Source organism: Trichechus manatus, unplaced genomic scaffold (assembly GCF_000243295.1).
Source record: "Trichechus manatus latirostris isolate Lorelei unplaced genomic scaffold, TriManLat1.0 scaffold00021, whole genome shotgun sequence".
Lineage (NCBI taxonomy): Eukaryota > Metazoa > Chordata > Mammalia > Sirenia > Trichechidae > Trichechus > Trichechus manatus.
The window spans coordinates 17812963-17826917 of record NW_004443957.1 but is presented as its reverse complement, the minus strand read 5'-3'; the positions used below and the strand labels follow the sequence as shown (position 1 = coordinate 17826917).

The 13955-nt window shown below is 36.7% G+C and overlaps 1 protein-coding gene across 1 annotated transcript in view; it reads right to left on the bottom strand.

Moving 5' to 3' along the window:
- Nucleotides 1-13955, bottom strand: part of XPR1 (xenotropic and polytropic retrovirus receptor 1) — a 259105-nt gene that overhangs the window by 33473 nt on the left and 211677 nt on the right. The window contains exons 8-11 of the mRNA XM_004372880.3: nt 13303-13493; nt 12916-13095; nt 5669-5840; nt 3916-4110 (exon numbers count right to left, since the gene is read on the bottom strand). Of these exons, the coding sequence (XP_004372937.1) occupies nt 3916-4110; nt 5669-5840; nt 12916-13095; nt 13303-13493 (738 nt within the window). The remainder of the gene's footprint in view (nt 1-3915; nt 4111-5668; nt 5841-12915; nt 13096-13302; nt 13494-13955) is intronic.

Sequence of the window (13955 nt, the reverse complement as noted above, 5' to 3'; positions counted from 1 at the left end):
TTTTCTTGAGTTCTTATAATAGTGGTCTTATACAGTATTTGTCCTTTTGTGCCTGACTAAATTCACTCAGGATAATAAGTTCTAGCTTACATCAAGTTATACGATGTTTCACAGCTTCATCATTGTTCTTTATCGTTGTGTAATATTCCATTGTGTGGATATACCATAGTTTGTTTATCCATTCGTCCATCGATGGGCACTTAGGTTGCTTCCATCTTTTGGCTATTGTGAACAGTGCTGCGATGAACATGGGTGTGCATATATCTATTCGTGTGACGGCTCTTGTTTCTCTGGGATATATTCCAAGGAGCGGGATAGCTGGATCGTATGCTACTTCTATTTCTAGCTTTTTAAGGAAGTGCCAAATCGATTTCCAAAGTGGTTGTACCATTTTACATTCCCATCAACACAGATTATAATTTCTTGAGGGCAGGAACTGTATTTTGTTTGTCGCTGTATCTCTAGTACCTAGCACAGCCCTGGTACATAGAGAATACTTTCAATAATTACTTGTTGAATGCATGCTCGTTCTATCTATCCATCTATCCACGCATCCACCCACCCACCCACACCTAATTCAGAATTAAGAAGTGAGATGTTTACACAAGGATGTATATACAGTAAATGTTAATCTGAAGTAAAAACTTCTTCTGATTTGGCTGACTGGTTTCCCCATTAGGGTATATGGCAGATATTCTCCATAAATTGGATGAGAGTAATCTGCAGCTCCAAGATTTTGTCAAAAATTCATTTAAAAAATGTGATAAAACCATTTCATAAAAAAAAAAAAATATTACATTAGCAAATGTGTATTGACATTAACAATATTTTGATGCTCCTAAGCCTTTCTGAGTATGCTGGGCTAAACAAGAAGCCTCTAAAATTAATATTCCTATGATAGGTCCTATATAAGTCTTTTTGGTATACTGCTCAGAAACTGAGAAAGTGAAAGACTCTAATGCTGGTTAACAAATACTTTTTCATTCAGGTTATTTCCAATTCTTTGCTTTCAACAAAGAAAACTTGACAGATCACTAAAAATAATTATAGATGATAGACCACTGTGATTTTTCAGGCACTCATAATGTTAAATTTTACCTGAATCCTGTGGTATGGGGGAGGTAAGGGAATAGCAGTAGTTAAAGAAATTCCCCTCACTCTTTGTGTTCAGGAAAATGGCTTACTACAAATAACCAACTTTCAAAACTTAGATAAGACTCATGGATGTCCCATTTCCATTCCTTGCCTCATGAATGAGTAACAGAACTGCTTACCCCACTGATCAATCAGAAACAAAGTGCCTGTTAACCAAACTTCGGTGAAGCTTTTCCCCTTCCCCCAGGTTTCTGAATTCTGGCCCACCCTCAGCCTGAGCCAATACACTCCCTTCTTTAAGGGTCTCTCCCAAAGAACAGACTGGCCTCAGCACAAAACATTCTTACTATCTGATCACGTCCCCCTTTTATCTCATCTTCCCACACCTAGGTTTTTTCTAGCTTTGTTTATTCTCAGTCTCTATACAAAAAAAAAAACACTTTTTCCCTAACTTTTTGAGACATGTGCAGACCTTAGCTTGCTGATCTTACTGTTGGAGTGTTTTCCGTACTGTGGTAGTCCCTCTCTCCCATGATTATGATATTTCCTTCCCCTTTCTCCCTTTTCTTTCTGAATAAAAGCCTCCCCCATTAAAATCTGCATCTGTTTTTTTTTGTTTTTGTTAAATAATTTGACAGCAAGTAACTCAGAAGTTGTTCAAAAAGCTGAGTGACACTGCATCAACAAAACGCCTTCCATTCTCATCTGCACATCTTCGTTAACAAAGTTTCTCAGAATTTACTTATATGAAAACTAAAAAAGGGAACAGAAATAAGTAATATAAATTTATCTCAATAAATGTATAATAATTATTTATTAAAATCTGTAATACATTTGTAATGTCTTGATCAACTGTAGATAATAATCAGGGCAATGATAATTATAACTTAGAAAGGAAAAAATTTAATCTCTTAAAGCCTTAGAGTGACAGGAAATAAACAAAAATTAAATTTCAATTTACACATATATGTGGCAGACAAAAGTCATTAAAAAATAAAGCCATATTATTTTAAAAAAAAATTCAACGGGAAAGGGATGAAAAATTTCCATTATAGAATTTCTTCATTTTTAAAATAACAAATCATGGTGAGTATCAAATTGCTTTTTTGTTTAGATATAAAAACTTAGTTTTTAAAAAATGTGAATATTTAAAATACACAGAACCACATTCCTTGTAATGACTGAAACTTAAAATGAAAAATTTCAGATGTTAATTTAAAAATGAGCAAGAGGTAATATAGTTAAAAAGAATTCTTTAAAGGGGTACATAAGCAAAAACTGCCTAAAGACCACAATACTATCCAAGCCACTGCTTCTCTAGCTTTGGGTTTTCAGGTTTGGAATGTTGGTAGAACTGAGGAATTCAGATTTTCAGTCTTTTACTAAACAGTATCAGTATAATTAAAGATACATTATGTCCTAAAGGAGCTGTGATGGCACAGTGGTTAAGCATTTGGCTGCTAACCAAAAGGTCGACAGTTTGAATCCACCAGCCGCTCTTTGGAAACCCTATGGGGCAATTCTACTCTGTCCTATAGGATTGCTATGAGTTGGAATTGACTCAATGGCAACAGGTTTGGTTTTGGTTTGGTTTTATGTCCTAAAATATTCAACCAAAAAAACAGTACTCATTTTTTACCCAGAACTGGAGAAAAGTACAGGGTTCTTGATCATCAGTAAAAGGAGTCATAGGGTACCTGTAACAAATCAGTGGTCCGATCTATAAATTCTCTAGTGATAGCCTTCTGAATCATGATGCCTGTCTGGACTGAATGACGGCATTCCTTAGCAAGAGGTAAAATTATGGGAGCTTTGCGGATGTGTTTCCTTCGCTGAGGCACTTAGTTAAATTATATCATTTAACAAGAATGCCTACATGGAGGTAAAATTATTGGCTACATCTATCAATACTACTGTAACTGCTGAATCTACTGCAAAAAGTGAAAGTAGGTTATAGTGTGTTCTCCTGGACCAAATTTCAAGGCTTACTAAAATAACGCCTTAATCTTTTATGACCTTTAGACATGCTTTAGATACGAAGCAGTTCCGCAGCACGAGCTAAGGCTCCTGAAACACAGCCTGTCCAAAAAAAAAAAAAAATTTTCACCTAAGTATTTAAAAATAACTTTATTAGTAATACTTTTCTACCATCTACGGATGAGAAACTGTAGCTTCTAAAGTGTGGGCTGATGTTAAGTAGACAAAGAAGAAATGAATTTTAGTAAAAGGAAGCTAGATAGAGCTCTGACTGACAGTTCTTGGAAAAAGGTTAAAAATTCAAAGGCAGTGACTGCATGTGGCTCAGAACCTAAAAGCTTTTTTCTCCTCCCAAGCAATCTCAAGTAATAACAGGTTGCCATGGAGATAAGAAACTAGAGGGATCAGAGAACTCAATTTGCAGCTAAATGGGCTGGAAACAATCCTTACTACTTGCTGAAGGAAAGCGATTAAAAATATACATGATTGCCAGAGGGGATCTTTTTCACCTAGCATTTCCTAACCTCATTAATGAACAAGGAAGTCTAAAAAAGCAAATGAAAACCCAAGGTGCCCATACATAGAGTCTATCAAACATAATTCAGGATTTCAAACATTATCACAAATCTTTCCATTCTGGGTTACTTTGTTTATTTTTGATGGTACTTCTTAGTAAATATTGGACTGAGACTAAAGTTGTGTTCAGAAGCAAACAGGTATGACTGAGGGGACTGGAATGTCAATAGAAAAAAAGGACATGACACTGGAAAAACAATCAAAGTAAGAAACAGATTCATAAGTGAAAATCTGGTTTTGAAAAATCTCTTCATGATCATAAAATACCTTTGTGAGTTTGGTAAAGGGCTGCAAACGTCACCGTGAAGAAAGTTGTGGAGTATTTGCCAGCATTAACTAAATGAGGAAAGGCTCTTTTTGTGTCTCGGTATCTGCGTAGGCACTGGATGAAGCGAAGCCAAGCAGGAATGCACTGAACAATGGCCCGCACACCATATGAATATTGGTGGCAAATTTCTGGTTCTGTGAAGATTTCAAAGAAAAAAAAATACAATTAAAAAAAAACTTGTTCACATCATTTAGCCATATAATGTAAAAAACTAGCAAGTCCGTGAAAGCTAGGAGACTAGGTTTCAGAATCACTTACTTCTTTACCACTATTGCTAATTTTTTTAGTGGTACGTAAGCAAGAGAAGAAGGTAAGATGTGTAGAGGGGACTAGTGGGAAGAACTGCCCTCTCAGGATTCTGACTATCTGTTCTGGAATCACCTTCTCTGGGGCAAATGATAAAACTATAGGAAAATTAGAAGATTAGAGCCCTGGTGGCGTAGCAGTTAAGAGCTCATCTGCTAACCAAAAGGTCAGCAGTTCAAATCCACCAGCCGCTCCCTGGGAACCCTAGGGGTCAGTTCTACTCATCCGATGGGGTCGCTATGAGTTGGAATCAACTCTACAGCAAGGGGTTTGGGTTTTTTAATCAAAAGAAAAAAAAAAACAACCTATACTGATACAGAGGTTGGCTCTGTAATTTGAAACATCTGGAAAACCTACAAATACCAAAAATTTCATGAACTCCAAACCACTGTAATATAATACACCCACTATAGGTTGTTCATCACAGGAGTCCTGTTGGCACAGTGGTTAAAGTGATCAACTGCTAACTGAAAGGTTGGCGGTTTGAAACTATCAGCGGCTCCGCAGGAGAAACATGTGGCAGTCGGCTTCTGTAGCGGTTTACAGCCTTGGAAACCCTATGGGTCGCTATGAGTCAGAATCGACTCGATGGCAGTGGGTTTGGTTTTTGGGTTTATGGGTTATTCATACTCTTGTGTTCTTCTTTTGGCAAAGAAATGAAGTCTGTGTTTTTAAATAAGAAAAACGGAGTTGGTAAATCAATTCGTTTTTGAATTCTAGGAATATATCATGGTGTGGTCACCTACAATAGTGTGATCAACCCATCTACAATAGAGTTATAATCCACCGGCAATCAATGAAAATGTGTCAACACTGGCTTAGTTAACTTTTGTTAGTCAGATGTTAAATAATCTGTCTAATTAGGTTTGTTATCATTAACGCAAAATTCCTTTATAACCCGAACTACTGGCATAAGCTAAAAGTGGGAAAAAGATTCAGAACAAAAACAAGGTACCAAATAAGACTTAAAAAAAAATTTATAAAGACCTTCTCAAAGCACATGTCATAACTCTAAAGTTGGCACTTTTGATCATTGGCATCTATGTAATATTATAAAGCAATACTATGATGGCAAATTATTGGCACTAAAGCATCTGTGATACAACTATCAATGTACTGGAACTGTTGTTTTTTTTTAGTTTTAGTTCAAGGATTCTTTAAGTGTAAGTTGTAAATCTCTTGGCAAATGGATGGTAAAATCCTAACACATAATTTAAGAGCCAAATTATATCAGATAAAGAGATTGCTAAGAGTGCCAAATACATTTAATTAAGTTTGCAATATTATTGGATGAGTTTTCATCATAACCTCAAATTTCTCAGTTGCCATTCCCAATGTTTCTTGGTTTACACCGGCAGTTTAGTAGTGTCAACATTCTTACCCTACCTTCTGAATCATCTGGCAACAGGCCCCTACTTTCATCCCATTTGAGCTCAAAACTGTAGAAGCAAATCATGTATTCCAGGTCCATCAGTATCACTGACAGGCTATTCAGCTGATCAGCCAGCCAAAAATCAGCAAAGCCTACCTTATGGAAGGGGGCTGTAAATACTCGAAACTGGGAGAAAGAAAAAAAAAAAATCAGGAACACAGAAACAAGGAGTCATATTAAATTTTTTAAATTCATTTTTGACCATGCAGCATGATTGTTTAGCTGATAAATGGACGATAATGAGCCAATCACAGACAAACATGGCAATGGTGGCTAGGTTGAGAACTAGTAGAAAAGGGAATGAGGTGAGGCAGGAATAGCTATTTAGAAAATAGAAAGGAGAGAGGTGGGCAGAGTTGAGGTTGAAGGCAGAGGGAATGGCAGAAGGTAGAAGCACTGAGAGGTCTAGTGTTCGGCTCCAGGTTGCTTTTTCCTGGAGACCCAATACTGTAATTTCTGGAATTTTCTCCCATCTTAGTTAGCTGAATACAAAGCTCTTCTCTGCCTACAAGGATGGGCCAAAAAAAAAGGTGGGGGGAGGAGGGGGAAAGGGTGGTACACAGTCTAAAGCATGCCTTAATCCTCTAACCAAAGTCACTTTCATCTCACTGATGCCATGGTGATGGTTGTGTTCATCCTGAAACGGCCACAAAAATCAGTCCTCATACGACTGTTATGAAAACAATGACGTAACAGCTTAAATGTGTTGACCACTAGTCCATGCTGTGTATTCTTCTACCTGCTTTTATATGCATTAATTTACTTAACTGTAACAACTTTACAAGCGAGGTACTATTTATATCCTCATTTTATACAAGACTACAACAAACTCATCCTGACTCATCTGTGGAAGTCTGTTTACTACCGCAAAGGGAAATCCTAGCATTGCAGAGACCAGGAAGGATTAGACACTAATGCGAGTCACCACAATCTGGCTCAAATTAAGCAGACTGCCTTGAAAAGCCTTATGTGAACATGGGATGAAGGCAGCTTTAATCCTTATCTTGTCAGACCCCTTCTATTTCATACAGCAGAAAATGGACTCCCCAAACAAGAACTTCTGACGAAGCGGTAGTTTTGAGAAAATACGTCTAAATCTCTAGCTCCTCTGCCACCTAGCTGTATTCATTTAGTAGATACATTTGGTTTGGGAGTCTATGGCTCTCTTCTCTCAGACTTAGCTGGTTTCTATTCTTGCTCTAAATATTTCCCTTTATTATTTCAGGAAGGTAAATGGCTATATTATGAATCAATCCTGGGTGTGAACTACATATGACAGACATCGCCTTGGAGCTTTGGAAGCTAGAGTAGATGTCTGTGAAACACAATGCAGATGGTGAGACATTATTTTTTGGAGCTGATATATTTTGAGCCTATGGTGCAGTCTTCTGATCACCCCCACACTCTTTCAGTGAGTGCAACAAGCCAGAGAGACAAGATAGAATTTTTGTACGTTCATTTTTTACATTCATTCACAGAATGAAGCTATACCATTTGCAACTATAAGCTCCAGACACACCAAACTCTTTTTTTGTTGAGTGAGATGTTAGTCATCCATGAATGAACGGGGTTCTGGTGCTAGTTTGTGGAGTATTTTAAGAAACCCTAGAGTGCAGGATGGACTTAAAGGATTAAAAAAGACAGAGCTATCACAACTAAGGATCAGGCAGTCTAATCCAATCTCTGGTCATGGACTTTTGTGACATTGGTAGCCTATTTCTAAGCTAACAATTGACACGAGATAAATTGCCATTACTCTCAAAATCTGCCAAACCCAGTCTCAAAACCTGGCTAATACAAAAAACCCCCATAAGAGCAGAAGAGGAGGAGAAGGAATTAAATAAGAAAAAAAAGGGGATGGAAGGATGGGACTGGAAAAGGAAGGGAGTAGCATGAAAATTAAAAGAAAATGGGAGGAAGGGTAAGTTTACAGAAAAGAGAAAATGAAAACAAGGAAGAAAGGAGGGAGTAGTAAATGTTGATAAAATACAACCAATGAAGGAAAGAATATAATTATAGTCATTCATGCATTTAACAAAAGTTTATTAAGTATTTGCTATATGTGAGGCATTGTGGAGCTACACATATAAATAAAAACATAGTTCCTACCCACGAAGGGAGTCCTTGGGTGGTGCAAATGGTTAATGTGCTTGGCTGCTGACTGAAAGGCTGGGAGTTTGAGTCCACCCAGAGGTACCTTGGAAGAAAGACTTGGCAATCTACCTCTAAAAAATCAGCTATTGAAAACCCTACAGAGCACAGTTCTACTCTGACATGCACGGAATTGCCATGAGTCAGAATCGACTCAATAGCAACTGATGACCTCAATACCTACGGTCTAGCAGGGGAAACAAATACTTACAGAAATAATTGTATCACAGTGTGATAAGTCCTAAGACAGAGGTAGACATAAAATACCCCAGAAATACAAAGAAGAGACCAAGTAACTCTGTTAGAGGTGGGATGGGGGGGGGGAGGGCAAACATCTTACTTTACACTCCTGACATTTACACAGTCAAATTTACTTTAGATTGATATGAATACCCTTTTTAAGTGAGAATCCTGTATCTTGCCTCTCTTTCCTTTCTTATTCAGACTAAGACCTTTCAACTTCTCTACTTTTACCTTATGACTTTGATTAAAGTGATAATGATTCACTGAGAAACAGTATTATTAAAGCTAGAGACTATTCTGGATATCTGATGACTTACGTGCATACACAAAAAAGCCACTAATAAGTTATCACAAACAATGTTAACTTTCATTTTGCTAAACATCGTCTTTGTACTTTTTGGAGGCTTGTGGATAGTCACATTCTTTCCAAATTTGATTTTTATTGCCACTAGTTTTGAACCAAGTTACATACATTAGACAAGGTGACTAACAGATGTAACTGCTAAATGTTAGCATTTAAGAGTACAGATTACGACTTTAAACTAAAAATATCCCCAGAAGTCTTCTTAAAACCAAACAATAATTTAGCTTAACTGGTAAAGAATGTCTGCCTCTAGCATGGTGTTCTTTTAAGAATTATCTATATGGGCTCAAACTGACAACAGCAACTTGAAAGATTACACAGGAACCTTAGGGGGGCAATGAGTTTATGTTAATGAGGACGGAATAGCTTAGACAGGAAGGGTGAGAATGGTTGCATAACTTAAAGGATATAATCAGTGTCACTGAATTCTACATGCAGAAATTGTTGAACTGGTGTATGTTCTGCTGTGTATATTCTCAACAGCAACAAAATAAATTATCTTAAAGAAAAAGAATATAGATTACTAGCTGTGTGACCTCAGGCAAGTTATTTAACTTCTCTGAATCTAAGTTTCCTCATCTGTAAAATGGAGATTAACAGTAGATCCAACCTCATGGATTATTAAAAGGATTAAATAAATTAATACATATAAAATGCCCAGAACAGTGCCTGGCATAGTGAATGTTAGTCATTATTAAATAAGAACACCTCTCTAACCTATTCTTGTAGTACATGTGTAAAAATGTTATATATTCAACCAAAGAAAAGACTGGCATAAACCAACTCCCAAATTATACAACCATGGACTCTAATTTAAAATTTTTAATTAACTTACGATAAGAATAACTGATATTTTTGTTAGAAAATCTGAGGTACTGTTTATGTTTCCTAATTGGATTTCTGCTTAGGGCAAATACAGATCTGGGAAGAGGATATAGGACCTAATAGGTGTAATTAACCTGTACTAATTTGACAGATACTATCCATATCATAATAAATCAGTTTCTTATATGAAACTATTTTAAGCTTTTTTTTTTTGGGGGGGGGGGACAGGCAGCTCATATCTATTCCATAGATTCAGATTTAAAATTGGATATAAATGACAGCCAGTGCCTATGACTATGGTCAAGTGATGTATGTGCTTTTTCCAGTATAAATTAAAGAAAAAGAAAGATAGTTTTACAAAAGCTACATCAGAGAAATTACTGGGGAAGAAACATTCTTGTCAATTCACAAGAAATAAATTTAAAGGCAAGTTTATTTTAAGAGACTTATAATTAAGTCAATAGGTCATTAATATTAGAATTATCTATAAATGATAACATTGTTTAGAACTATTAAGACAAAAACAATAGACCACAATGTTTCTTTCTGTATTTCACTACTTCTGATAGTATGTTTTTATTATTGTAGTGCAGTGAATTTCTTAATATGGCCCTTTTAGCTATGTACAGTCTTATAACTCCCACACAGTGACTGGGTGAGGCTATGTAAATAAGGTGCTTGTGGCCTACCAAGGGAGTTGGACAGCCTGCTAATAATGCAAATAAGGTACATGGAACCCTTGTGGGAGTGGGACCATGCAAATAAGGTGTATGGAACCCTAACGAGGGGATTGGTCGGTTTTGCCACCCCGCTAGGCTTAAAAGAGAGCATGAGATGGTGAGAAGTAGCAGCATAGAGATGGTGGCAGCAGAACCAGGAGACCAGTGCGAGAGACCATGGTGGGCTCCCTGGCCCATGGAGAGGGCAGTTACAGTAGGCTTGCTGACCCATAGAGAGAGCTGAGTGCCTTCGGGCAGGAGGCTTCCTGGTGGAGTGGGGTGCCTCTGGGCACTTATTGAGGAGCGAAACAGCTTTGTAACACTTACCGAAGCTGGGCAGAGGCCAGCCCAAGGGGCCCAGGGGCCAAGGGAAAAGCCTGCCTGTGGGCACAGCCGAGCAGCTGTCCTGATCGAAGAACTGTATCCTGAGTTATTCCTGAGCCTGAATTGTAACCTGTTACTTCCCTAATAAACATCATAATTGTGAGCATGGTCTGTGAGCTCTGTGTGGTCATTCCAACAAATTACTGAACGCAGCAGAGAAACAGTACCTGGGACGGATGCTGATGTCAGAATTGGTTAAAAAAAAAAAAAAAAAAAAAAAGGGTTGGACAGAGAAGGTTATGTCTGACCTCCACGTCATAGGAATCAGCCTTTGGCTGATGTTGATGGTGATTCTCTTCTTTCCCTCGTGAAGTTGGAGGAGGTCAGACAACCTCAACGCCATTCTTACAATTATTTTATTACTCCACTTATCATATCAGCATTGCCAATCTAACCCATCAACAAGTCCTCACTTATTAACAAACACACAGCAGATGCACAGATAAATGTCTACTCAATAGGGAATCATTCTGTTAATAAGAGTAACTGGGCATGCGTGAATCACAGCTTGCTATTTATAGAAAGAAGGATGCACCTGGGAAATGCTCACTTGGTACAAAATGTACACAACTATATTATCCTGTTATTGCAATGATGGAATCGTAGTAACAATTGAGTTTTCTGAGTCTTTCAAAATTTCATTTGAAAGTGACATTACAGAGATTTCACATTAATTGAGGCTGGGAACAATAAGTGCATATAATTTTAAAGGCATTTCATTGTAACCAAAAGAATGTTACATTTTTAATGCAAATAACAGTTTAAAAACTCCATCAAATCTAGTAATGAAGTGACAGATAATCTCAAATGATAAAAGTAATCTAATCTTGTACTAACTGGCAATGATTAATTTTTTAGTATAAATCTGAAGACAGAAAGAATAGTTCAGATTTTTCTCCTGTCTCAAAAAAATAAACAAAAAAAGCTCCCAAAAAACTACCTCCCTCCAAAATGTATGTTGCTAGGTGATGACAGAATATATTAAAGGTGATGGTATGCTTATGACTGATCTGAGCACTCATGTACATTTAGGTGTCCCACTCAGAATTCAAACCCAAAGTTAAGCCTAGTAGTGCTGCATTGGAAAGGAATGATTTGTTTTTTTTTAAACTGAAACTGGAAGGGAAAATGGGGATTCTCAATTTATCATAAAAATCCCGGTGGAAGGTGAAATTTTCATAAAAGATAAAATAAGTAACAATGCTGGGGGAAAAAAAATCAAGGTGATCTAGGTCATTTTCTTTTCCCGATTGCTATCCAGTTGAAATGTGTGTTGCCTTTTATTTACTAGATGCTTACTATTTTCTTTTGAATAGGAAAGTCATATTTAAGACTTGAGTTTAAAAAAATTTGTTAGTGCTATAGTGATTGTACTGCTAACAACAACAATAAAACTGCCCAAAACTGCTAATTCAAAGGGGTATACAAAAGGAAGAAGAAAATAAACAAACAAAAAACTACCGTAAATTTATGAGTGAAGAAGAGGCGAGAAATAATCATGGGACTTCTAAAAGCTTGGGTAGAGATCGGAGTCCCTGGGTGGTGCAAATGGTCAATGCACACTGGGTGCTTACTGAAAGGCTGGATGTTTGAGTCTACCCAGAAGTACTTCAGAAGAAAGGCCTGGAAATCTACTTCTGAAAAATCAGCCACTGAAAACCCTATGGAGCACATTTCTACACTGATACACATGAAGATGCCATGAGTCAGAATTGACTTGATGGTAATTGGTTTTTAATTTGGTGTACAGATTGGTCAATATAATCATTAATCTTCACTCTATTGTTAGCTGTAATTTATAATCTAAGAAATAATTACATGAAAGCATTTCCAGCTGATTTTCAGAGTAAAACTAGTTTAAGAGTAAGCAGAAATTCCCTCCCAGAGCTATCTTTATACTATCATAAAAAATACAGCCACGATTTTTGCAGGAAATTCTATACCCTCATGCTCAGACTGTACTATTTGGGATCATTAAGAAACAGGTAAGTAGAAGAAGAAAAGAAATTTCTTATAAACAAGAATCAAAGTCGGTTTCCGAATTAAAGTTGGTGTTCTGACAAGATATTCCTACCGCTTTTAGAGAACCAATATTTCATGTAACTATTAACTATTCACCTAAATTTAACAGGAAAATAACAACAGTTTTACTACTTTTTAAAGAAAACTGGTAATGTTCTCCATATTATTGCAGGTGGTTAAATAATCTGTATAATGAAGTAATAAATGATTACAATTTGCAAAGTTATTTCAACACTTGGCCACTTTACACTCCATTTTAGGAGGAAGAAATGCATGAGTGCTCTTCCAGGGCCGTGGAGTCACCGCACTGTACAACTCAGAGGTACCAGTCATACTGTATTCGTTGCCACTGGAGCTGGGGCAGCACTCACATAGACTACAATATAAACAGTGCCTTTTGATGTTATACAACCCAGCAGCTTCGGCTTCATTCTAGAGGAAGCCAATGACCAATATATTACTCTAAAAATGGTATACAAATTTCTGGACTTACCAACAGTTTAAGCAGCCAAAACCGGGATTTGTAATAGAAAGTTTTGGTGGGGTTGATAAGAAAGAAAATCATAAATCCATAAAGGGCAAGTGGATATACATAGGTGGGGATGACCTTAATTGGATCAAAGAAGCATGCCAGAAGGCTCAGGCACCACAGTATTCCAAGGAATCCAGCAATCTGGTAAAGATGGGGAAGACAAAAAAAGACAATTGTTATTTTTATTATTACTCAAAAATATCTTTAATAAAACAAAGGTAAGAAAAATGTTTAATTATTAAGTCAATAATGCTCTTCAAGTAGAAGACAGATTCCAATATCCATGAAACCAGCTTTATATAGCTAATGCAAACTGTATTTGTGTGCTTTATGTCTTGCTTTGATTACCTCAAAGAGATGCTGATGGGACAAATTGCTTCTTGGATTAAGTTCAAAGATGAGCACATGATTTACTCCAGCCTGTCGCCAACCATACGTGTTGATGCCCAGTAGAAAAAGGAATTCAATCAGAAGAAAGCCACCCCGATATATTCTTATCAAGGGCCACACACTTCTATCTTTTTCAAGTTTAAATACAGCTGAAAGAATATTAATTTATTGGTTAGTTATAAAATTAATCATAATGTCTCCTTTAATTATCTTTTCATTCTCAATGATACAACCCTGGCATAGGAATTTTTTATAAATAAAATCTAAACCTAGATTATTTCATGAGCCTGATAACCCTGACTCTAAGTTCTTTCCTTTCTTCATTTTACTCTGCAGAATTCCACCAGAATGATTTTCCTAAAACTTGACTTTTTGCAAGTCATCCCATTGTTCCATTAGTTTCTTAGATTACAAAGTCATGTGAAAATGACTTAGAATCATAAAATTAGTTCTGGCGGCTGGGGATTTCTGGTATGATGAAACTTCTTTGGCTTAGTTTTTAACCATTATTAAGCAGGCTATATAGAATGTTATACCTACCTCAGAGTTGTGAAAATTAAAAGAAACAGTACACATGAAAGCAATGTGAAATAAATGTCATGTAAGTGACA